This window comes from Alosa sapidissima, chromosome 5 (assembly GCF_018492685.1).
Source record: "Alosa sapidissima isolate fAloSap1 chromosome 5, fAloSap1.pri, whole genome shotgun sequence".
NCBI lineage: Eukaryota > Metazoa > Chordata > Actinopteri > Clupeiformes > Clupeidae > Alosa > Alosa sapidissima.
Window position 1 is genome coordinate 10204343 of NC_055961.1, and position 26187 is coordinate 10230529.

Genomic DNA, 26187 nt, shown 5'->3' on the forward strand with positions numbered 1-26187 from the left:
GGCCAAGTGGTGGCACTATGCCAGGCAGGCCCATTGGGTGTCTGGATATCATCATAATCATAATATCTATTAACCTGAGAAGTTTCAGACCATTCATTCAAAGCATAGAACATTTCTGGCACATTTCCTGCTTGGCCAGATGGTGGCGCTATGCTAGGCATGTGAATTACACATGTGAATATCATCACAATAGTATCCAATATTTTATAAAGTTTCAGAATTAATCAGTTAAGGCATCGTCCATTTCTGGAACATTTCCTGCTTGGCCAGGTGGTGGCGCTATGCCAGGCAGGCCCATTGGGTGTCTGGATATCATCTTAATCATAATATCTGTTATCCTGAGAAGTTTCAGACCATTCATTCAATGCACTGTGACTTTATGACACATTTCCTGTTTATGTAACCTGACAATAGCCAGATGAATTTCGCTCCGCCTAGCTCCACTCATCCATCTGGAACCGATCCATTGAAGTGTTGCTTCAGAAGGCTGGGCCTAATCAAAAAATGCTTGCATATGATTGAATAAGCCACTTGTCCGTCATCTATTGACGTGCTACTTCAACCACTCACATTGAAGCCAACCCGTGATGCTGATAACAGTCTCACAGTCGCTTCTACGCTATGTCACATCTATGAAACTCCCGCCCTGCGTCCTGATTGGCTGAACCATAAAGTCGGTTGCAGAAATCACTCTCAATAGAAGAGGTCCCAGATGGATGTGAGTGAAGCTAGGCGGAGCTAAGCGGAACGACATTCATCTGGCTATTGTCAGGTTAATGTTTATGTGGTTTGATATTAAAACCATAACATATTTCAACATATCAAAAATTCCTTCACAATCAGCAACATCTTGGCATAATGTTCGCCAAATTTCACATGAATCTGACAAACCGTCTTGGAGCAGTATGTTAAAATTGATCATACGACATCAGTGTAATTGTCATTCTTTCTGTTGCCAGTTGGTGGCGCTATGTCAAACATGCATTATGGGCATGTGAATATTATCATTAACATGGTATTCAATGACCTGTGAAATTTAAAACATTTCAAGCCATGCATGGTGAATTATGTCACATTTATTGTTATTGTGTGGAACGGTATTAAAATTAATAAATTTGCTATTTCGTCAAATTACAACATATCAAAAAAAAAAGCTTCACAATTTAAAATTAGAAACATCTTGGTGTCATGTATACCAACTTTGACATGAATCGGATCAACCGTCTAGGAGGAGTACGTTAAAATTGATCATGTCCACAACGCACAAAATTTCAAATACCTCACTTCTTGTGGGCGTGGCTAATGGCATGTTAATATAAAAGTTGTTTGTTTTTGGGAGTTACATACACCCACCAAATTTGGTGTGTGTATCTAAAACTATATGCCAACCACAAGTCACTGTGACGTAAGGGGGCACTATGGAGTTCCTGGGCAACGCCCGGTAACAAGCTTTTATCCGTGTCTATTCACTGTACCACTTGATGTGTGTGCCAAATTTCATGCATTTTCACCCATGGGAAGCACCTCTTTTGGGATCACAATTCAGCACATATTTCATCACATATTAGTCTGCACAAAATCCCAAATACCTCACTTCCTGTTGGGCGTGGCTAATGCATTGTACATAGGAAAGTTGTTCATCTTGGGGAGATAGTGTGTGTAGTTGAAAGTATATGCCCACCACGGGATCAGTCACCTAAGGGGGCGTAAGGGGGCGCTAGCGAGTCCCTGGACCATGCCCGGGGGCAAGCTTTTGTACCTAGCTGCTTTGTGTGACACCTGATGTGTGTGTCAAATTTCAAGACTTTTCTATTAAATTAACCACCTCAAAATATATTCCAACCACGAGATCAGTCACTAGCGAGTCCCTGGGCCACGGTCAAGCTCTTGTACCTAACTGCGATGCGTGACACCTGACGTGTGTGCCAAATTTCAAGAGTTTTTGACCATGTTAACCACCTCAAAAACAGGAAAGCAAAAAAGTGGAATAACAATAATAATAATAGTGAAAAAATAATAATAATCCTTACAAAAACAATAGGGCCTTGCGCCCTTCGGTGCTCGGGCCCTAATAAGACGAAGCCAGGAGATTTCAAGATAGTGGATTCCATCCACTATAACTATAAAAAGCATTTCCTAAAAGGAAATACAGTGCATGAAAATGAAAAAAAATATGATGTAAAATATCATACAGAGTAAAAACAAATAATGCAGATATAGTTGCAATAGTGTTGCTAGGGTGCATACGTTGGTTGTTATGCCAAATTAAGTGGTTGCTATGCTAGTTGCATGGGTAATCCTGTTGGTTGCTATGGTGTTTGCTAGGTTGACATTGTGGTGGTTGCTAGGCTGTTGTTAGGGTATTTTACATGGTTGCTAGGCTGTTGCTAGGGTACTTGAGGTGGTTGCTAGGCTGTTGCTAGGTTAGTTGTGGTGGTTGCTATGCTGGTTGCTAGGTTAAACTCATTGGTTGCTATATTGGTTGCTAGGTTGTAACTGTGGAAGTGGTCGCTAGGCTGTTGCTAGGGTGTTTGACATGGTTGCTAGGCTGTTGCTAGAGTATTTGATATGGTTGCTAAGCTGTTGCTAGGGTACTTGAGGCAGTTGCTAGGCTGTTTCTAGGGTAGTTATGGTGGTTGTTATGTTGTTGCTAGGGTAATTGAGGTGGTTGCTAGGCTGTTGCTAGGTTAGTTGTGGTGGTTGCTATGATGTTTGCTAGGTTAAACTCATTGGTTGCTATATTGGTTGCTAGGTTGTAACTGTGGAAGTGGTTGCTAGGCTGTTGCTAGGGTACTTGAGGTGGTTGCTAGGCTGTTGCTAGGTTAGTTGTGGTGATTGCTATGCTGGTTGCTAGGTTAAACTCATTGGTTGCTATATTGGTTGCTTGGTTTTAACTGTGGAAGTGGTTGCTAGGCTGTTGCTAGGGTATTTGACATGGTTGCTAGGCTGTTGCTAGGGTACTTGAGTTGGTTGCTAGGCTGTTGCTAGGTTAGTTACATTTTTATAGTTGGAATGGCTGAACAGTTAAAGCAACACCAAAGAGTTTTTTGTACCTTAAAATAATGTTTCCAAAATCGTTTCAGTGGTTCATCAAGATCGGGTAGTGGATCTGTAGTAACAAGATCGGGTTTTCCAGATCGGGTAGCGGATCTGTAGTTCGATGGAATGAGACATAAGAAACTACAAATTTGACTTGCTTCTGATGTCGCAATACATCATACTTTCTCTCTTCTTTCTCTCTCTGCCAACTCTCTGGCACACTTTCTCATGTGAAAACTGTTTTAGATAATTAGTTCACTTTGCAATCAGCCTAAGCACTATAAATAAGTCACAGGTACTGTAATGTACAATGGGTACAATGGAGGGAGCAGGAAGAGTGAGAAGAGTAAGAATTAAAGGAGGTGAAGAAGTAGGGGGAAGAACAGGAGGAAGAGGACACGGAGGTGAAGAAGTGAGAGGGAGAGGATGACAAGGACAAGGAGGTGAAGTTAGAGGAAGAGGACAAGGAGGAGCAAGAGGAGGGCGAGGAGGGGGAAGAAGAGAAAGAAATAGCCCTTTTACAGGCAAAAAAATCAGTCTACATGTGGGGATATTGTCATGTCAGGCCTGGATACGGCATTCCAGAATATATTTTCCCCGGTGCCTTGGACTAAGACATTGCATGTGATGTAGACAAAATTACAGTACTCAACCAACGCTAACGGTAACATTACCTAGGTCCTTATTGATATTATAAGATTAACGTACCTGCAGTAAAAACCAAGCATGTCCGATAAACATCCTCAGATTTATTTCGGCTTCAAGAAGAAATGGAAATTACATTTCATGTGAACATCATCCTATCCTTATTAGACGTTCTCTGCGGTAAACTACACTCCTTGAAGCGTCTATTGTTTTTCCAACCCACTTTTAACTTCCAACAAAATTACGTCTCACTGCAACGACGCGCCATCTAGTGGACAAACGACTACTTATCGCCAATACTGGAAATGCAGCCATAATGATGAATATTTATTTTGGCTTTCTTTTAATCCTACTGCCGTTCTAATACCGATAGTATGTGGGTGCCTGTGTGTGTGTGCATGTATATATGTGTGCACCACCATCTACAGTCCAATGAGTGTACAGTCACTAAATGTACACATAACTTAATTTTTTAGACCCCCCCATGGATGAAATTCTACGAAACTTGGCATACCCCCAGAGAATGTCAGGTTAATCATACACATAAAATTTGGTGCAGTTCTGAACGTCTTTACTGAAGAGAGGGGCGATTAAAGCAGAATGATATTGCATTTTCATTTTTTACCGGGGGGGTGCAAATCACAAATGAGTGATTATGGGCTAGGTTGATGTGGGCCCTTGAGACCAACATACCATAAAAATTTCTTCATCCTCGGTGCCACGGTTCAGGTAGTTATTTAGGAAAAACTGTATTTTTTGGGTTTCGGGGGGCCCAGCGCAGAGGGGGAGTGGCCCCCGGGGACCAAACGAAATTTTTCCGTAAAAGTTTAGTGGGGCTACATACCCACCAAATTTCATGTGCCCTGGGTATCGCTGACCAAAATTTCAGGAAGTAGATGACGGGAAAAAAAAAAAAAAAACTTTGACAATCCCTATATGACCGCTTCGCTAGCTTCGCTAGCGGTGGTCATAAAGCCAGTTAGCTTACCTTAGCTTGCGCCCCAGGAAGGGTAACTTCTCCTTACCCACAACCATTCGCTTGCCTGTTCTGCTGCTAAAGACATGTTACTAACCACCTGCCTTAGACTTCGACCACAAATGCCCAATTCAGACAGCAAGCCAATAGCACATCTGGCCACAAACCCACGTGCACCGATTTCAATAGGCCTTAATCGTGCACTCCAACCTCGCTTAGCTGCCTCCTCTGCTATTTCAGTGTATTTAGCTCTCTTCAGCTCATTGGCCACTTCCACTCTGTCTTCCCAAGGAACAGTGAGTTCAATGAAGTAAACTATCTTCTCTGAATCCGACCATAGAATCACGTCGGGTCGTAGCTTAGTACTCACTATATGTGGAGGTACCGCCATCTGCTGGCCAAGATCAACCTTCATTTCCCAGCCCGCCCCATTTTTCAACTGGCCGGTTTTACACCTGGCCTTCGCGGAATAAGGTTTATCCCCCTGACGTACAAAGTTAATTTGCCTTACCCCTTTACTAGCTGCTAATGAATTGACTTCTCTCCTTTTATCCTCTATTGCTGCTGCCACACATTTCAATACCTGGTTATGACGCCACGTATACCGCCCCTGGGTGAGACTTACCTTGCACCCTGATAGGATATGGTGGAGACTGCCCACACACGAGCAAAGTATGCATTTATCATCCTCACCAAACCATTGACTTAAATTCTTGGGAGATGGGAGCACATCATATGTAGCACCTAACATAAATCTGATCTTACCAGCTTCCATGCCCCATAGATCTTTCCATTTAATCCGTCTTTTTTCCACCCCTTCCCAGTTCACCCACTGCCCTTGTTTTGCCTGCGACACTGCCTTAGTACATCTTACAGCCTCCTCCTGTCTATGCATTTCCTCCACTACCATTTTCCTCTTTTCTCCTGCAGAAGCCTTACTCCACAAGGGTTTTCTGTCTGACTCAGGTGACGTGAACATTGGCTACCTGCATGATAAGGTTTTCACTTCACTGCTGCTTGACACTACATGCATGGAGACATATTTCACGTTAACAGTGGAGATGTTAGCAAAACTATAGCGTTTGGTAAATGGAGATGCAGATCATCTCCCTAATTATGCGCTCACTCCAGCACAGTGAGACGAGTGAAATAAGTGTAGGCCTATCTGTCATCGGCATCGCCATAGGCTATTTGCTACGATATAAGCTACTGTTAGGCCTACAACAAGTCGCGATTTATTAGGTTATCCAATCGCTATGCTGTTTTCATGAACATTGCAGGAATCCACTTCATTCACCTACCCACGAGTGGTTCAGTGTCAGTTTCACTTTCGCAAACACACATACACATTGAATGAGCACTCATAGCCTACCACTTCCACCTAATGTTATGCCTCTATATTTTATGAATTAAGAAGTATTTATTGATCAGGAAAACATTTAATTTATTTTTCTTTCGGTCCGCGGTTCCATAATACCATTCAGTTGTGCCGCAAATTAACAGACAGAAGCACCGGGCATAATCTAGCCTAAATTCATGGCAATTTTTAAAAAAAATCTGACCCCCATTGGCTGAGGGCCCCTGTGCACGTGCACACTTGGCACAAGCCATGATCCGTCCCTGGCCAGGAGATTTCAAGATAGTGGATTCCATCCACTATAATCTGGTCTGCTCAATTTCTTCATCGAGTAGCCTACAGGTCGCCATATCACAGGGCGCAAGTGTTTATTAGACCTTGAAAATACAAGATCGGAAAAGTTTGACAGTATCAACAGCCAATAGACATTAAAGTTCACTTTTGAAAGGAATGATTGAGTTTGGAATGTAGAGTTTCATTTTATTGTGGTGTTTTCTGTTTTCTGTGTGCAGGTTTGAAAATTGTGTGTAGAGATTTTAAAGGGAAACTTGGCAGGATTTCCCCCTCTGCTGGAGAAATTGTGCATTATGCTATTTCAAACTGTGGAAAAAGGTAATGATAAAGCACATGGATTTGTTTACAAGCTAGCAAAACGGTTAGCATAAGTTCGGTAGACAATGTGGATGTTACAAGGTAAGAAACACGACTTAAAACAAGTTTCTTGTTTCTCACTTCTCTTTCCGGGACGGTAGTCTCAATGTTGCAAGGTTGGTTTTCCGCCTGGGGACGCTAGGGGCAGCGGGAAAAGTCACCATTTTCACCGGAACAGGTCATTTAACCATCTAAATGATTTCTAAACGGGTTTATTACGTTGAAATAGTTGCCAAGTTCCCCTTTAAAAAATGAGACACCAATTTGTAAAAAAAAACTCTAAAGAAGTGCAGTGATGTCATTTTGTGTAGCTGTGTGTGCAAACACACACACACGGACATAGCTGTGTTGCTCATGGCCTACATACAACATGAAGAGTTTCAGGAAGAGGTTTGGCTCATACATACCCCCACATGCCCACACACACACACACATAGTCTCGGACCAGGCTGAGTGATGGCTGGCTATGGCGAGGGTCCAGAGGACGATTTCTGTCTGAGGTGGACATGGGTGAAGGTCATCGTCCTGGTCTGCTGTTACGGTAGGCTCTGAAAACCTCTCTCACAACTTTACATTCTACATCTCAGGCACTTAAAGATATCATGCAGGGCTTTACTGGTCTGTAAAATATCAATTTGCAGTTGAGTAGTTTTCAGTCTCAAATTCAAAATGTTTTGGTGAGTAAAATGTATATTATTCTATTTGGTAAAGAGTATAATACTGAAATACATCCTCTGTCTGAGATGCTATGTGTTTTCAAATCCAACAGCGCCACTTAGCCACTGTAGGCCAAGCATATTGAACCGATGAACAGTAAAGGCCAAGCCTGCTACTGATGAACCGTTTGCTCTCGGCTTGCTGTGAGAGGATGAGAGATAAGCTGATTAACAGCATGTTAGCTGCCTGTTGACAGGATGTTTCTCAGAACTCTGACCCCAAAACCTTTCATAGACAATCAGCTAGTGGACAAGCTGCTACTAACAACTAAATGCCAAAACATTTGATTATTTATTAGTTATATAGTGTATATATTAGGTGTGTAAAATATCAACCTGCAGTTGAGTTGTAAACCGGTTGAACTGATGAGCGGCTTGCTATCGGCCAGCTGTGAATTAGCCATTAAAGCCAAGGAGTTATATTTCTCAGAAAAGATCAATTTAGGTTTTAACTTTAGAAAGCAGATATTGCTCCTGCCTGCCAATATAAACTGAAAGAGGGTGACCAAGTTATGACGTCTAACACAGAAGGACTTGTGTCATCATGTCTGTGGTCTCTGTTAGGAGCGTCTATGCGAGATGAGAGATGATAAGCTGATTAACATCATGTTAGCTACCTGTTGACAGGAAGTTTCTCAGAACTCTGATCCAAAACCTCAGAGCTGCTACTAACAACTAAATGCCAAACATTTGATTATTTATTATATATATATATATATATATATATAATTTTTTTTTTTTTTTTTTTTCTAGGCCTGTAAAATATCAATCTGCAGTTGAATTGTAAACCTGTTGAACTGATTAGCCATTTGCTCTCAGCGGTCTGCTGTGAGTTAGCCATCAAAGCCAAGGAGCTATATTTCTTTAGAAAAGATGACTATCAGACTCAGTAGGTCTTGTGTCACGTGGTCTCTTAAAACTGACCCACTATACTATGTGGACTATTTGGGCGGACAGGTGCACACATGCACTTTCTGTAAAAAAATAACTTTTTTGTATTTTTACTCCAACTGAACTTTTCATTTACTTTATATTTAACTATTAATTATTATTATATCAATCAGATATAATATCAGATTGCGTTATCCCACCAGCGGAGCTAGTTGGCTAGTTCAAACTTTTGCCGACTGAAAAAAAGTTTAACTCGTGTCACGCTGTTCGCCAACAGCAACATACACCTTCTTTGTGTTCAAGTAGCAGGGAATTCACGCCGAACCGTTGCAACTCTGCCATCAATCATGTTAAGCCCGCCTAACGACTCTATACACGATGTGATTGGCGCTATCTAAGTTTAATTTTTCCAGCTCGCAAGCCAACGGAGAGTTGCTAGACTAGCCCTGGCAGCAAATAAAATTAGCTGCCGCTAGGGTGCGTCTAGATTTCTAGGCTGTACATGACAATCTTTTTGATGTAATATATATCTAGTGCTTTACATGATCAAATGTATCTTACTATGTCCCCCACCCCACACCTTTGTGTATATCCTTAGCAATATGTACAGTAGATGCAGCATATTGGGTCTTGACATGTCTACAATAATCCATAGGATATTCATGTAGTTTTATCTTATATTTTTCTTAACTTACTTTATATTTAACTTTTAATTATTTGTTCACCAATCAGATACTAATTTGCTTTATATTTCATTTTTAATTATTATTGCACCAACGGCACATTAACTTGCGTAACATGTAACTCGGGTATGTCCCAGGCTCGGTCCGAGGCGGTCAGTCTCCCATCAAGGTGGTAACCAGGGGCAACCTGACAGCCACGGCCGGAGACAGCGTGACGTTCCGCTGTGAGTTTCGTAATGGCTCCCACATCAACATGGTGGAGTGGACCCGGTGTGACCGAGGGGAGGCGCCCAGTAAGGTCCTCGTCTTCATGACCTCGGGGTCACAGCTGTCACTTAGCGACACCCACCAGGGACGTGTTACCATGACGACAGCCAGCAGCTTCAATCTGAGGAACGTGAGCATGGAGGACTTTGGGTTGTACTGCTGCAAGGTGGGTAGAGAGAGAACCAGGGGTGAGGAAGGGGCAGAGAGGGAGCGAGGGATAGAGAGGGGTATTAGAGGAGGAGAGGGAGGGATAGAGAGGGGTATTGGAGGAAGAGAGGGAGGGAGGAATAGAGAGGGGCATTGGAGGGGGAGAGGGAGGGATAGAGATGGACATTGGATGGAGGGATAGAGAGGGGTATTTGAGGGAGGGAGGGAAGGATAAAGAGGGGCGTTGGAGGGATAGACAGGTGCATTGGAGGAGAAGAAGGATGGAGGCATGGAGGGAGAGAGAGGGAGGGATAGAGAGTGGCTTTGGAGGGAAGAAGGGAATTAAAGATTGGGGCATTGGAGGGAGGGATGGATAAAGACATTGGAGAGATGGAGAGGAGTACTGGAGGAAGGGACAGACAAAGAGATAGGGGTACTGGAGGGGAGATATGGATACAGAGAGGGAGGGATGAAGAGGGGCATTGGAAGGAGGGATAGGAGCACTTGGGGATGGAGGGAGTGGTGGAGGTATGAGCAGGTGGCCAGTGGGTTTATTTCAGCTTTTCTGACTTCAATCCCAAACAGCTGAACGTGTTCCCTGATGGAGTGCTGCAGGCAGAAGTGCATCTGAGTGAAGAGGCAGACCACACAGCTTCTCAAAGACCCACACTGTTTGGTAAGGGATGGGGTCTGAAAGTGTGTGTGTGTGTGTTACTGAAAATGCATTTGTATTTGACAGAGGACAGATGTAGGTTACTAATGACCAAATATTAGCTTTCAGTGTGGTACGATCGCTTTGTAAATTACGTTTAATTAAAAAGTGTTTCAACTGTCCCGGCTCTCCCCTATTCCTTTATCTAGACAGTTATAGATGTATATAGTTTTATATAAAAATACCAGTGTTACAGAGCAGTTAATGTAAATGACAAATATATGTGTGTGTGTGTGTTTGTGTGTGTTTGTGTGTGTGTGTATGTGTTTGTGTGTGTGTGTGTGTCTGTTTACTCCCAGGCCTTCCTTCACAGATTGTGTACATCTTGGGAGGTATATGTGCTCTAGTGTTGGTGGTTGTCGTGACGGCTGTGATTGTTTGTAAGGTAAGTCTGAGTTGCACTCTGTCCTCTGAGTTCCACAAGGTCTCCGAGGTGTCCTGTTATATGGAATTAATGGACGGGGGTGAGGGGCAAAGAACTCCCCGACGCGCATTATCTCTGAGAGTGTAATTATCACCCGGAGAGAAGAAATACTCTTTTCTGATTGGCTGAATAACAGGACATCTATGAAGTAGATCTGGTAAAAAAAAGTTCCATATAAATGCTTATGAATAGTAACTATAACAACCATAGTAGGACGGCGGTTGAGCCTGAAAGCAGGCTTCGCAACAATGGAATAAACTATAAACAAGCTATCTGTCCATGCGATCGCTGTTATAGGGCCAAAGAAAGTTGTACAAGTTGGCTTCTTTTTAAACGGAACCGCTTGTTTCCTTTGCGTGTTAAAGGCATGCCTATTGCCTATAGTGGCAACCGAATGATAAGCGGGGAGGCAACTCCTTTGTCCCTTACTTATTGGATATTCCAACTCAACACATACTAAGCGCTCTATCTTGGCGATCCCGCACTACCAGACTCACCAACAGCTTCATACACCAAGCTGTAAGGATGCTGAACTCTCTCCCTCCTCTCCCCCCTCCACCCTCAGCTACATAACATCCTGGACATTGGACCCACAATGGCCGCCTGCACTACTCCACTTGCACACTTGTACACTTTACAACTTGGTGTTGTTGTCCTGAAAACACAACACTTCTGCTGCTCTTACATAACTTGCACCACTATGCCACTTTCTTTATTACTTAGGTCAAACAGAACTACCCAAGCCTTTTATTGGCCTGACTTTGCACTAGTATTTTATTGACTGTCTATGCACAATTTCAACCAAATTTTGCTGCTCTTATTTTTTCATTATTATATGTGCCCTCTTATTTACTTATTTACTTACTTTTTTGTTTACTTGAATGTTATGTTTGTCTGTGGACTTAAATTGGAAAAATATGTCTTGTCTTCACCGTGGGATAGTGAGAAACGTAATTTCGATCTCTTTGTATGTCTGGAACATGTGAAGAAATTGACAATAAAGCTGACTTTGACTTTGACTTTGACTAAAACCCAGCGCATAGCGTATTCTTATCACGATGCAAAGCGTATTCCTATCTTACATTCAAGTTTTTTCGCCATGCCCTTCTCTTTTATTACACAATGCGCCCAGGGGTGTGGCAATTAACGGCCTAAGGTGTGGTCTGATGCATGATCTAAAAATAGCGTTTTTTACACACCATCTAAAAAGCATTACGCCACTGACCAAGAAAAACCTGGTCTATAGCAAAAGGCACATATGAAGCACAGCTGAAGACGCACTGTCACGAGATGTAAGCAGCAACTTCTCTGCAGTAATAATGTCATTTGAACATTATTAGGGTAAGTGTTAGCCTGACGAGCCAGACCCACATCAAGATGTAGTTTTCCCACCAGCGGAGCTAGTTGGCTAGTTGATAAAACTTTTGATCAAAATTTGAAAAACTCAAGTTGCGATTCAAAGACCGCTGTTCGCCAGTAGCAGCATCCAGCTTCTTTGTTTTCAAGTAGCAGGGAATTCACGCGGAACCATCGCAACTCTGCCCAGTCCACCAACCCTGTCCATCGACTCTATACACAATGTGATTAGCCTGACCAAAGTTAGTTTTTTTCAGCTCGCAAGCCAACGGAGAGTTGCTAGGCTACCCTGGCTGCAAATTACATTTGCTGCCGCTAGGGTGCATCTAGATTTCTAGGCTAGGTAAGTGTTGCTTTTTTCAGGCTATGTTTTCGATGGTAACCCATTGTCAGTCAATAGTGAAAGTAATTACTGTTTTGTCGTTGACTATGACATCGTGAAGTTAGTTTTACTTTTCCTATGAGTTCAAATAATAGACGAGTGCAGATGTGTGTAGGCTTTACTCTGTTAGGTTTTAGTAAAGCATGGTTTAGTGGAACACCTGTTCCAAACGATCTTGTGTGCAAGTAGATTCCTTCAAATGCGCCGCTGACTGTCAAAATACCGCTGTTTGAAGTTGCGCTGCTTGCTATTAAAGGGAATGACAGATGTAATTGTCATTTGTTTAAAGGATGTTACGCCCAAAACACATCCATGACTGATTAAGAAACATAAGACAACCTTTTTGCGCCAGGTGCCCGATGTTTGATAACAAAACCACCCCCAATGTGGACTGGACAAACCACTACATTTATTTAAGCTATTCGCCAGTGACCATGCGTTTTAGATTGCCAACATAGGGCCCAAAGTCACAATCACCTAATCCTGTGTTTTGATTCAAGGCATCTATACAGTACAGTAAAAGTCATCCAATCCTGTGTCCTGATTCCTCTCCTAGAAGCGCAGAGTCCAGCTCCGGGACTACGTCAACGTATCAGTGCACCAAGGGAGCGTCCCAAAAGGTCCAGATGACGCGGGAGAGGCGAACGACAAGGGTGCAGAGGAGAACGACCAGCTATGGCACCTTGCATCAGATCGTGTAGAGGTGTGTGTGTGTGTGTGTGTGTGTGTGTGTGTGTTTGTGTGTGTGTGTGTGTGTATGTGTGTTTGTGTGTGTTTGTGTGTGTGTGTGTGTGTGTGTGTGTGTTTGTGTGTGTGTGTGTGTGTATGTGTGTGTGTGTGTGTGTATGTGTGTGTGTGTGTATGTGTGTGTGTGTTTGAGACATGCCTGACAGTATTCCTTTGTTTGATGCTGTTACTGTTTTCTCCTGCACAGTACGTCTCACTTGCCTGGACCTGAGGAAACAGAGATGACGACACAGCAACACGCCACCTAGTGGTTAAACACCTGTACTGCATGAGGAGTTGCATTCCCGTCTCACTTTTTGTTCAGGGAATTATTGGCTATATTTATACTTTTATTTTTTATATCTATTGATTTATATTTCAAACCTTATTTTAATGTTATGTAAACATTTTTCTATTTGCACATGCATTTTATCCTCACATTGTTACATAATAGCAGCATGTTTTTATTTTGTTTGGATAAATTAAGTGAGACTATTCAGGGAGTATTTAAATTAGGAAATATATATTTATGGAATGATGTCACACATAAAGGTTATTGATGATGTCACTTAGATCAGAAGATGTTACGTTGATAAGTAATTGGAAGTTGCCAAATCATTTGAACATTACTGGGGCAAGTCCTCACATTGAATTAATATCCAACGTGTGGATTACAGCAGATCACTGTAAAAAGCTCCAATGTGGGAATTACAGCAGATAACGGTAAAACAACCAGAAAATCCCAGGCTAACCCACAAAGATGCTGTTACTCTCCTTATCCCAAATCCCAGGCTAACCCACAAAGATGCTGTTACTCTCCTTATCCCAAATCCCAGGCTAACCCACAAAGATGCTGTTACTCTCCTTATACCTGTAAGAACCCTCATTGAGAGTTCTCGTAAAGACAATCTGAATAATACGCACAATGCAAAACCAAACGTGAAGTTGTTACTGTTATGTTATGTTGCACTGTTATGATAGATAGATAGATAGATAGATAGATAGACAGATAGACAGATAGATAGATAGATGCAGTGATGTCACTGTCTGTAGCCTTCTCTCAGCACTCTTGTTTCTCAACACCATGCTTTGTGGTTCTCATCATACATGCAACCTCAAGAGTTGAAGGAAGAGGTTTTGCTCTTAAATAGACACACACACACACACACACAACACACACACGTCTCGGATCAGGCTGAGTGATGGCTGGCTGTGGCAAGGGTCCAGAGGACAATGTCTGTCTGAGGTGGACATGGGTGAAGGTCATCATACTGGTCTGCTGTTACGGTAGGTTACTGTCAACATCTGGGTGGTGGTAGAGTAGTGGTTAAGGAGCAGGGCTAGCTTGCATTAGTCTGAGAAGTTGTGGCTTCAATTCTCCGGCTTCCACTGTCTTAACCCCATGCTGCTCTGGGGATATTGGGCCTTGAAATATAATAATTGCAATACGGTAATGGGTAGATAAGCGTCTGCTAAATTAGTAAAATGAATGTAACGTAAAGTTGAGTAGTGGTCGTCCTCAAATGCACATTTTTTGGTGGGTAAAATGTGTTATTAAACATGGACAGTATATACATTTGTATTTGGTATAATTTTTGGTATGTATATATAACACTGAAATATATATTCTTTGGCTGAGCAGCTATGTTTTATCAGCTTCAACAGCACTGACTCTGAGTAAGGACTGTTTGGTTAGAGGTTGCACACTGCCGGCGTGAGCTTGAGCCGCCATGCAACAGACATACAACAGACACGCCATGCTCACGCCACAGCTGCAGTCTGCAGCCGGCCTAAGGTTAATGTAAACCTGCTGAACTGATGAACAGCAGCTACCAAGCCTGTTGAACTAATGAACAGTAACGGCAAAGCCTGTTACTGATGAACCGCTTGCTCTTGGCCTGCTGTGAGTTAGCCATCAAAGCCAAGGAGCTGTTTTCATCTGAACAGATAAATCAGGTTTTCACTTTAGAAAAAAGAAATTGCTCCAGCAAATAGCAACTGAAAGTGTGTGGCCAAGTTATGACCATCGAACTCAGTAGGACTTGTGTCATGTCTATGGACTCTGTTGTGGGCGTCTATGTGAGAGGCCTCCAGGAAGAGAAAGAGGAAGTTCCCAAAACCCTACCCCCATAAATTTGGTACCAGTTAAAAGTCCTACATGTCCTCTGTAGAGAACTAAAGGAATCAGCTCAGTAGTATGCATGCTGTGGGAGATGGTCAAGTTTACAAAAAAGAGGACAAAATAAACCGCTGCTAGTCAGGAGAATAAGCAAAGGAAATGGCATCAAAAAGCACATTTCAATCCAAACATCAGTACACTATGCATTCTAGCTGTTGAGGCACTCTATGAATAGTGGGATGAAATACTTTCTTTACCTTATTTGTATGCATTCATGAAAATTATTTGAAATGGAAATGCAAACATTTTTAGGAAAAGTCAGACATCAACAGGACTATATCCTTTTCTTTTTTGCAAGTTATTGTACATACATACAGCGTGTAAGTAAGGGATAACGGCCGCCGAGGTGTCCTGTTATACGGAATTAATGGATGAGGGCGAGGGGCAAAGAACTCCCCGACGCGCAGCGCACCTCCCGAATCCATTAAATCCGTAACTGGACACACCTCGAAGGCCGTTATCTCGCTTATCACCCGGTTGCCACTGTAAAGCAAAGGAAATACGCGGTTCCGTTTAAAAAGAAGCTCACTAGTTCAGCTGTACAACTTTCTTTGGCCCTATAACAGCGATAGCATGGACAGTTAGCTTGTTTACAGTTGATTCCATTGTTGCAAAGCCTGCCTCCAGGCTCAACCGTCATCCTACTATTGTTGTAGAGTTACCATTCATAAGCATTGATATGGAACGGCGATAAAACTTTTTTTTACCAGATCTACTTCATAGGTGTCCCGTTATAAGAGTATTTCTTCTCTCCGGGTGATAAGCAGTCATAAAAAAACATTTTAAATCATCAGGACTATATCCCTTTCTTATTGGACATACAACTTGTGAAATGACTGCAGTGCAACCCTATTAATAAGCTGATCAACCTTTTAACACTTATCTTGTTTAATTTAGACCCTGTGCTCATGGTAGGGTTGAATGACAGGAAATTGTTGCATTGCATTACAACCAGAACTTGTCTTGAAGTGGGAAGTGAGACTGCTGTTGGGCAGAGCTCAGCCAGCTGTCTGCCGAGCGTGTTTCTTACTTGCTGCATCGGCAATGTTAGCATGGGTCCCACTTGCATGGGTTCACTAGTCACATGTGCTGGGCCTATTGTCCTTCCGCTTCCGTTTCTGCTCGAACATATTCACCACACTTCTCTTCCTAATACTTCCCGTTTGGAGCCATGATTGCATGGATGTTTTTTTTTAATATATATATTTTTAGTATATTTTTTGGGGCTTTTTGCCTTTATTCAGACAGGACAGCGAAGACAGACAGGAAGTAAGTGGGAGAGAGAGAAATGGGGTAGGATCGGGACATGACCGCAGGTCGGACTCGAACCTGGGTCCCCGTGGGTGCTCAGACCCGTTCATGGTACGGGCGCTGTAGCCTGCACAACTTGCCATCTTTTGCTTGCCAACCATTTGCTAATGCTCCATACAGTTAAACTAGACTAGTAGGCCTATTGTCTCCTATTGGCTGATATAAAAACGAATATAGGCCTACTTTTTTCAAATTTAACTTAAGTGATTGTGTTGTAAAGGATTTTTAATTTTTTATATATATATATTGATATAATTTGAAGTGATTATGTCATCTTTATAACAAAAAATCTTGGAGACTCCTGGAGTACCACTAAAAGGAGTCCACGTACCACCAGTGGTACCCGTACCACAGTTTGAGAACCACTGGGCTAGAGGACTCGACCTTTTAACAATTACACCACAATACCAGTTAATTAATTTGTATTTATTTTGAATATGCTTAATTTTTATTTAATTATTATTACACCAACGGGAAATTAACTTGTATAACGTGTAATTCGCGTCCGTCCTAGGCTCCGAGGTCCGAGGTGGTCAGTCTCCCACCAATGTGGTAACCGGGGGCAACCTGACAGCCAGGGCCAGAGACAACGTGACGTTTCGCTGTGAGGTTCGTGATCGTAACAGCTCCCACATCATCACAGTGGAGTGGACCCGGTGTGACCGAGGGGCGGTGCCCAATAAGGTCCTCGTCTTCATGACCTCGGGGTCAAATCTGTCACTTAGCGACACCCACCAGGGACGTGTCACCATGACGACAGCCAGCAGCTTCACCCTGAGGAACGTGAGCATGGAGGACTTTGGGTTGTACTGCTGCAAGGTGGGTAGAGAGAGAACCAGGGGTGAGGAAGGGGCAGAGAGGGAGCGAGGGATAGAGAGGGGTATTAGAGAAGGAGAGGGAGGGATAGAGAGGGGCATTGGAGCATGAGAGGGAGGGATAGAGGGGGGTATTAGAGGAGGAGAGGGAGGGATAGAGAGGGGCACTGGATTGAGAGATAAAGAGGGGCATTGAAGGGAGGAATGGGGGAGAGATAGGGTTAGTGGAGAGAGGGATGTATACTGGGAGGGAGAGAGGGAGAGAAAGAGGGATGGAGGGAGTGGTGGAGGTGTGAACAGGTGGCCAGTGGGTTTATTTCAGCTTTTTTGACTTCAATCCCAAACAGCTGAACATGTTCCCTGATGGAGTGCTGCAGGCAGAAGTGCATCTGAGTGAAGGAACTGGAGAGGAAGACCAAAACATCACGTTGTCAGGTAAGGGGTGGGATCTGAAAGGAGTGTGTGTGTGTGTGTGTGTGTGTGTGTGTGTGTGTGTTGTGGATATCAGTAGCTTCGGTTCTGTGGGTATAAGGCCTGAGCAGCTTTCTGATCTGTAGTTTGTTAGTTGAGTTTAACTATAGATGTATAGAGTTTTATATCAATCTAATACCAGTGCAATTGCCAAAAAAAACATGTGTGTGTGTTTGTGTGTTTACTCCCAGGCCTTCCTCCACAGATCGTGTACATCTTGGGAGGAGTGTGTGCTCTAGTGTTGGTGGTTGTCGTGACAACTGTGATTGTTTGTAAGGTAAGTCTGAGTTGCACCAGAGCCCGTCTACGGAGAGCCTTGGCACTTCCTATTAAGCCTCATTGTATCGACATTGGTTGCAGTTCCATTAGAATTCCACTGGGGGTGATCGCGGGCGAGTGCAGGTTGAATGGGGGTCTATGGAGCTAGATGGCTAAATGTATCTCTTTCACCTGCTTGTCGTGGAAGAATCGTAGATTTTATTGTAGATTATTAGCCTAGAAATCTAGACGCACCCTAGCGGCGGCAAATTAATTTGCTCAGCCTGTACGTCTAGTATCAAACCATAGGGATTTCTATTGGCTAACACCGTGGATGTTATTCAATCACAGCGCTCTATTTTGTTAGAGAGTCTTAAGGCGGGCTTAACAGGATAACGACAGTCCTGCGACTGTGAACAACAAGGAAGGTGGCTATGGCGAACGAAGAGCGGTTGTTTGAATCGGCGTTGGCGTCAACTTTGGAGGAGTTGGACTTGTGCTTTTCTTTGAAAGTTGACCAACACAATGCACTTAAGTCATTACTTTCGAAGAAGGATGTATTTGCCGTTTTGCCGACCGGATACGGATATGGTCGTAGCGCTGGCCTATTGCATGCCTAGGCAGTTTGAAATACAATTCTCTGCCCGCCCCTTGGATTAAGCGAGGTGAATGGTTCGATTCCAGACTATACATTTCAATGATATAGGATGGCCCGCCAGGCTATGCAAGTTTATGCAAGTTCAATATAGATTTTAGATCTAAAGTTGAATGAACGAGTACTTATGTCCTTTTCATTTCTTACAGGTTGGGTCGTTGTTGCCCATATCACGCTAGCATTGTGCTAATGAATGACGTCATTGACATATTTGAAAGGCTTTTTAGAAGACTTACGTGACTTCAAAAAATATAACAATCAACAGTGTGTATTTTCTTTGCCTCTCCTAGCGAATGCAACATTCAAATTACTACTTAAAAAATTATATCCAGAGGAAAGTGGATATTGAGGGGTAAAGCTCCGCATTCTGCACTCGCCTGCGAGCGCCCTCAAGTGGAATCTGAGGTGGAACTGCAACCAGTCCAGAAACCGGAAGTAACCAGACAGTGCCAATTCTCTTCCTATTAGACATTCTCTGGTTGCACTCAATCCTCTGAGTTTCACAAGGTCTCAGCGCAAGCCTCTACATGGCCACCAGGGGGAGCATTAGAACCTTCTTTTGTATGTTATGGGATATCCCACCTGAACACATACTATGACACAATCACCTAATCCTTTGTTTTGATTCAAGGCATCTATACAGTACAGTAAAAGTCATCCAATCCTGTGTCCTTATTCCTCTCCTAGAAGCGCAGAGTCCAGCTCCGGGACTACGTCAACGTATCAGTGCACCAAGGGAGCGTCCCAAAAGGTCAGGATGACACGGGAGAGGAGAATGACAAGAGTACAGAGGAGAACATCAAGGGTGCAGAGGAGAACATCAAGGGCGCAGAGAAGAATGACAACCGGACAAACTACGGAGCTTCCTCGTTTCTAAACATTTACCCACCATATACTAACCTATCTTCACACTGTGCCCAAGAACCGAGTTCTTTACTCACCAAATACCGCTGGAGTCGAGCTGCCCCGACCGAAGTCAATTCAACCCGGATCTCCACGGCGATGTCCTCGGCCCAGACACAGTGGCACACCAGCCTAAGGCCCCAGCGCACAGGCGCTCTAAGCCGAGGAAAGACGACAGCTCCAAACTCGTTTAATCCAGCCACATGAACTGCTCAAACACATCACGACAAAACAAAAGAAAACAAATAAACACAACTGAAAGTAAATTACCGGTAACTAGGTCTCCTTACCAATTACGTTCACAAAAGCTCCAAACAAAAGCAGCAACATGCGGTTTCCCCCAACCACTACCACTCTTACACCTGTGCGTTTCATTAGGCTACTCCAACGTCATAGGCCCACGTATCGTTAACCCACTGTAAACGCCGCAGCTTACCTACCCATAGGCGCATCAAAAACGCACGGAAAAAGGGTCCAGATTGTATTTATAGGACGAAGCCCCCATATGTTGTGCCTGCCCGGCTCAAGGCAAACACAACATAAAAGGGGAGACCACACGCTGCTCAAAATTAAGAAAATATTTATTAAATAAATGAACTATGTACAAAAGTCAGTGAATGAAGAGTAAAGCAGGACTGTAGTGTATGTCAGCATAGTGAGGTGAAGTGCAAAACCAAAAGAAACGAACAGGGCGCAGCCCGTCCGGCCGCAACGACAACACCCCGCAACTCTGGAACCGGCAATCAGCGGAAGCGTAGAGAGAGCGAGAGAGAGATCTTGAAGCAGGCTCCCGGGACCCGCTTATATTCTGCCCTAATCGCTGGCGCAATTAGCCCACGCCATTCTGCAGAGCTCCCCCTGTAGGCCACACACAGAACAGCAGCAGAGCCAACACAGACAAAGAGCAAGAAGTGCGACAAGACCCAGCACTGACCAGCTGGGGCGTCACACCAGCTATATGCCACCCCGTGCAAGATCAGAGCTCTAGAGGTGTGTGTGTGTGTGTGTGTGTGTGTGTGTGTGTGTGTGTGTTTGTGTGCATGATCAGCTACGGCATCCAGCGCCTGGTCATATAGAGCATCTCTCTCGCTATCTCTCTATGTGTGTGTGTGTGTGTGTGTGTGTGTGATCAGCTATGTCACCCTGCTCCAGATATTCTCTCTCTCTCTCTCTCTCTCTCTGTATGTGTGTGTTTGTTTGAGACCTGCCTGATTCCTCAATTTGATGCTGTTACTGTTTTCTTCTGCAGGGTCTGTCTCGCTTGTCTGGACCTGAGGAAGCAGAGATGATGACACAACACGCCACCTAGTGGATAAACACCTGTGCTGCACGAGGAGTTGCATTCCGTTTCACTTTTTATTCAGGCAATTATTAGCTATATTTATACTTTTATTAGGATTTTATTACAACTATTGATTTATATTTCAAACCTTATTTTAATGTTATGGAAACCTTTTCTATTTGCACATGTATTTTATCCTCACATAGTTACATAATAGCAGCATATGTTTCTATTTTGTTTCACTGGGTGTTTGACTAGTATACTCATTGTATACTCTATGTTTTATGTGTTTTAATTATTACTTTTTAATGAGTTAAGTGTCAGCTCCTCCAGCACCGGTTTCGTTACAGTGACCCCCTCCTCCCCCCGTACTGTACATCAAATCTATGCACCATAGCATCAAGCACAATAGCAATAAAATACATCGTTTGAAAGCTGAGAGTCTCAGGAATCGATCCATGTTAAAGGGAAACTTGGCAGGATTAGCTATATTTCCCCCTCTGCTGGAGAAGTTGTGCATTATGCTATTTCAAACTGTGGAAAAAGGTAACGATAAAGCACATGGATTTGCTTACAAGCTAGCGAAACGGTTAGCATAACTTCGGCAGAACAATGTGGATGTTACAAGGTAAGAAACATGATTTAAAACGAGTTTCTAGTTTCTCACTTCTCTTTCCGGGACGGTTGTCTCAATGTTGCAAGGTTGGTTTTCCGCATGGGGACGCTAGGGGCAGCGGGGAAAGTCACTTTTTTTTTCACTGGAACAGGTCATTTAACCATCCAAATGATGAAAAAACTAAACGGTTTTATTATGTTGAAGTAGTTGCCAAGTTCCCCTTTAAGCTTTCTCTGACAAAAATTAATTTGTCCATTACTGTATTTGATTAATATGACCCCCTTGTGAATCCGTGCCTCTGTTGTCTAGGTTACAAAAGTATTTCAATATCCCGACCCGTCATAAATGATCTTGAAATGTCAGTAAGAACTCATAGTAATGGAATATCCATGTTGTTTTATTCATAATACGTTTAGTAGATAACGTTTCCCGGTGATTCCTGTGTGTTGGAAGATGTTTCAAGCATCTTCAAGCAACTGCAGGGAATTGGGCAAACAAGCAGTCAATCAGGCACCCCAGCTTTGATTGACAATAACTCAAGCCTACAGCAAGCCTCGGAGACGAGACCCAGATATTCTTGTAGCCAGTAGACAGTTTCAGTGATATGCCATTTTACCGTAAGAACCCTACTAAACACTCCTCAAAAGTCATGCAAACACGTTTCGAACCGAAATTCTTATTGATTCTTATTGATGCATACTGACAATAAAACTTTTACTACACAAAAACCCCTTTGAGCAGAAGCATAATCTTGGTGTCAAAGGAAAGCTAACCCTCTGGAGTGTCTTGTTTGTATCTAGATTGCATGGCAGTCACTGTCATAGAATCAAAGAAAAGTCAGTCAGACTAGTAGATTCAAGTTGTCTAAAAATGACACTGAGCTAAACGCATAGGTACTGTATTCCAATACAAATAAATCTGATTTATATTTTACTCTATAGTCCTCTACTTTGAGTTACAGCTTCACAAGAACTGGTTCCAGGCCTCAAGGCCACTTCAAATTACCTACAGGGCCCAAATGTGGGCAGTTCCAAAGATTCCAGTATGTTACCGGTTCAAAGAAAAAACAACATTCAAGCCTCTGTAACTCGTTGCCAGTACGTCACATGGTCACACTGACTGTTTCTGAGAATTCTACTGTGTCTCAGCTTTCAAAAGTCAAAGGTCAAGCAGTCGATGACGGGCCAGAGTATGTGGGAGCGGTGCCCTCCTAAGTAGATGATGTGCAATGTTGGGGCCATAAGTTACACTTTTAAACTATTGCCCTTTTTCTGTGTTTTAATTATTACTTTTTAAACTTTTTTAAACTATTGCCCTTTTATGCTTATACTATTACCTTGTGTGTTTTATGTTTTTTTTCTTGTTCTTCTTTGTTAAACTATTCTTTGACTATTGCCCTTCTATGCTTTTATCAGCTATTCCTGTGTGCTTGTGTTTATGTAAAGCACATTGAATGACCTCTGTGTATGAAATGCGCTATATAAATAAAGTTGACTTGACTTGACGATTTTGTTTGGATAAATTAAGTGAGACTATTCAGGGAGTATTTACAGTAAATAAGAAAATATATATATATATGGAATGATGTCACACACAAAGGTTATTAATGATGTCACTTAGATCAGAAGATATCACGTTGAGGAAGTCATTGTAAATTGCCAAATCTATTTTGAAAGATGTCTTGCTTCTTGGTTAATGAATAGTGGTCCGGATTCCTGTTTTAGCCAAGCTATTAATCTCAGTACAGTATGACATCAGAGATTGTATTTGAATGTGTTTTAAATCCGTTCCGGAAGTAAGATTTTAGTTCATTTTTTTCATTGAGAACTAGATTATAAGCCATAAAATTGTAACCATCTCAAAATAATCTCAAGATATGTCCTGATAAAGCTATTGTGTATGCACATATAGACATATAGCCAAAAGTTAGTGGGGCATCAACCTTGTTTTGAAAAAATGTGTTTTATTTGCGATTTAACAGAAATGTACTGTAGGCATACTACCCAAAATCCTAACGTGTACAGTAAAAGCCGGTAAAAGCAGAGCCTTTGATTGGGAGAGATTACCTTTGCCATGGCAATATTTAGCCTATGCCTTAATTGTACGTTCCAGTTGTACAAGGGGCTCTTCTTACTAGTAAGATGACGAAAAACTCCACCCTCCCCTCCTCCACCCTCCGACGTACTTCCTACGGTCATTTTTAATTTTCCTTCAGTACAGTACGTCGTCTGGGTTTGCGGTATAGTCAAAGATGGTTGATTACGAAGATACTTCATGAGAGGCCATTTCCTGTCCCTGGAAATTTATGCAAATAGGGTAGCAGTAAACGCCCCTGCACATTTATGCAGTGATCGGGCTCCCTTTTTATCATTGAGGTCTATGGCAGAATCCAAGAATTTCCCAGAATTTGTCAAAGCCTTATTTTTCTGAGCAATGGATGCACATTTCGGACACGGTATCATGATCTCCAAACCCTCCTCCCTATTTCAGTAGAATGTTGTGATAGTATGACCCTCCAGTCGGGAGAAAATCAACATTAATGAAGGTGTACACCAAGTTTATTTTGTACTCCGGCTTGTCTGGCGTGGAACCGAGGCGTTCAAACGTAAGTCATACGTCAGTCACATGCCCCTGTGCAGGCGGGAACTGAACCAGAGCCCGTCTCTGGCTGAACTCCACTTTGCCCTCATAGACATGAACTAGGACGACCCATCTTGCTACGCATTCATTATCTTTGGTATTGTCGCGGGTTTTCTCCGGCCAATCTTTATCTGTCCAATCAGTGAACAAAGGGAGTTGCTGAGAACGATGATGTTGAGGTCGTGCGCTAGATTCAGCGATGAGAGGGGAAGCTGACACTTGTGATAAACAGAAGTAGCAACTAGAAAAATGCAGAAATTTGTTAACATCAAATGTAGATCTACATTGTTTCCTGACTATTGATGCTGTTTATTGTCAGTTTGTAAAGTTTAGGCGAAGTAGGAAGTAATGTTAGGAATCTCTGATCAATGTAATTGGTAAGGGACCAATGATTTCAAAGTTAGTGCCCGTCGCGATGCAGGTGTTTCAAATGTTTCCCAATCGAGACTTGCCAGACTCTAATTCCAGGCTAACGAAAAACAGTAAGTTGCACAAAATTACGCGACTGCAAGACCCCCTAAGGTCGTCTGACGAGAAGCAGTCTTGTACGAATCAGAGGACCCCCACTTCACGGCACGGAGTTTTGACAACTTTAAAACCAAAGATGGCCCTGAAATTAGCGGTGTTCTTTCTCTCTTCTTTTTGCTACTTAGCAAATTTGAATGTTCATATCAATCACACAATGCAATGCCTCAGGGGTATGTTATGTTGTCTTGTTGTGTGTGCAATATTGTGTAATGTGTTGTTTATCTGTTGGTGTTGGTAAAAGTGGCTAGTGATGTTGTTGTTTTGCTAAAAACAAACACTGCCACATTGGGAGGCGTCCATTGGCCCTCGGACTCGTGTTGTGATGAACGTAAACGCAAACCAGAATGCATACAGCTCAGTCTCACAAGGAAGTTGCTTCATTTCACAAGTTACAGGTTGTCCCAAGCCGTCACCACACACAATTGGATTGCACGATAACTCCCGCCAATGTTTAGGCTACTTGCTCGAACTGCTTGAACCAAGATGGAGGAAGAGGCAGAAAGAGGCTGTTTTTCTCACCTTTGAAAGTTGAATTTACTCAATGTAAAAGAAGTTAGTCATCTTGTTGTGTATCTATTGTTAGGCTGGAACATTTTCTAAATGTATTTCACAATGACTCTTGGGATGAGTAGTGCCTTTACTCGGAAATTAAAATATGTACAGTACCTTAGCCTTATTTCATTTTTCTGTTCGTTTTTTTGCTTGAAATTAAATGTATGATTATGAGTCACATCATACCTGGGCACAGTGGGCAGCCTATAGTGTCTAAAACTCTTTATATACAGATTTATCCAGATGTTGATTGGAGAAACGATTGGAATCTTACTTACTTACTGTAAACTAAGCTCTCTTGGAGGAGGGGCGGGACTGTTGAGCTCTATATGTGGATTACAGCAGATAACTGTAAAAAGCTCCAAAGTGTGGGAATTACAGCAGATATCTGTAAAAAAATGCAAAACCCAGGCTAACCCACAAATATGTTGTCACTCTCCTTAAGAAACTATCATTGAGGGTTTCCGTATAGACAATCTGAATAATATGCACAATGCAAAGCCAAACATGAAGTATTGCAAGTCGTAAGTATTTGTAAGTGTGAAGCACTGGAAAGCTGGTGTAATTGGGTGTTGATTTGAATTGTAGACAACACTGCTATGATGAAGTCATAATGACAACAAATTTTGTAAAAGTTTTGCAGTTATTAGAGCTTGAAAATACAAGATCGGAAAAGTCGAACAGTATGAACAGCCACTAGACATATTAAGTTCGTAAGTTAGCTTTTCAAAAGGAATGATTGAGTTTAGAATGTAGAGTTTCATGTTGCACATTTGTGGTGTTTTCTGTTTTCTGTGTACAGGTTTGTAAATTGTGTGTAGAAATTTGAACAAATTACACACAGTTTGAAAAAAAGAAAAAGTGAATCATTTATTCTTTCTCCTAAGAATTCTCCTTCTATTCATTTATCCTTTCTTCCTTTCTTTCTCTGTTGTTCTCCCTTCTATTGGATGTGTGTTCAGAGTGTTAGCAGTAGTCAGCAACAGACAGGAGCTGCGTTGTTTA

General features: G+C 42.5%; 2 protein-coding genes across 4 annotated transcripts; both read left to right on the top strand.

The window, feature by feature from the left end:
- Positions 1-6951: 6951 nt before the first annotated feature.
- On the top strand, positions 6952-13647 carry LOC121708705. The gene is made up of 6 exons (XM_042091534.1): positions 6952-7209; positions 9096-9391; positions 9958-10048; positions 10384-10469; positions 12803-12949; positions 13181-13647. The coding sequence occupies exons 1-6, from the start codon at positions 7125-7127 to the stop codon at positions 13202-13204; spliced, it is 729 nt and encodes a 242-aa protein (XP_041947468.1). The 5' UTR covers positions 6952-7124; the 3' UTR covers positions 13205-13647.
- A 297-nt stretch (positions 13648-13944) lies between these two features.
- On the top strand, positions 13945-21305 carry LOC121708696. 3 transcript variants are annotated; one of them, XM_042091519.1, is made up of 8 exons: positions 13945-14259; positions 16977-17281; positions 17625-17712; positions 17940-18025; positions 19130-19222; positions 19349-19502; positions 20514-20554; positions 20814-21305. In XM_042091519.1, the coding sequence occupies exons 1-8, from the start codon at positions 14175-14177 to the stop codon at positions 20871-20873; spliced, it is 912 nt and encodes a 303-aa protein (XP_041947453.1). In that variant the 5' UTR covers positions 13945-14174; the 3' UTR covers positions 20874-21305. The 3 variants fall into 3 exon arrangements, with proteins under 3 accessions (XP_041947453.1, XP_041947454.1, XP_041947456.1); XM_042091520.1 differs by having other exon boundaries at positions 19349-19479; positions 20512-20554; XM_042091522.1 differs by lacking the exon at positions 19130-19222.
- Positions 21306-26187: the final 4882 nt, after the last annotated feature.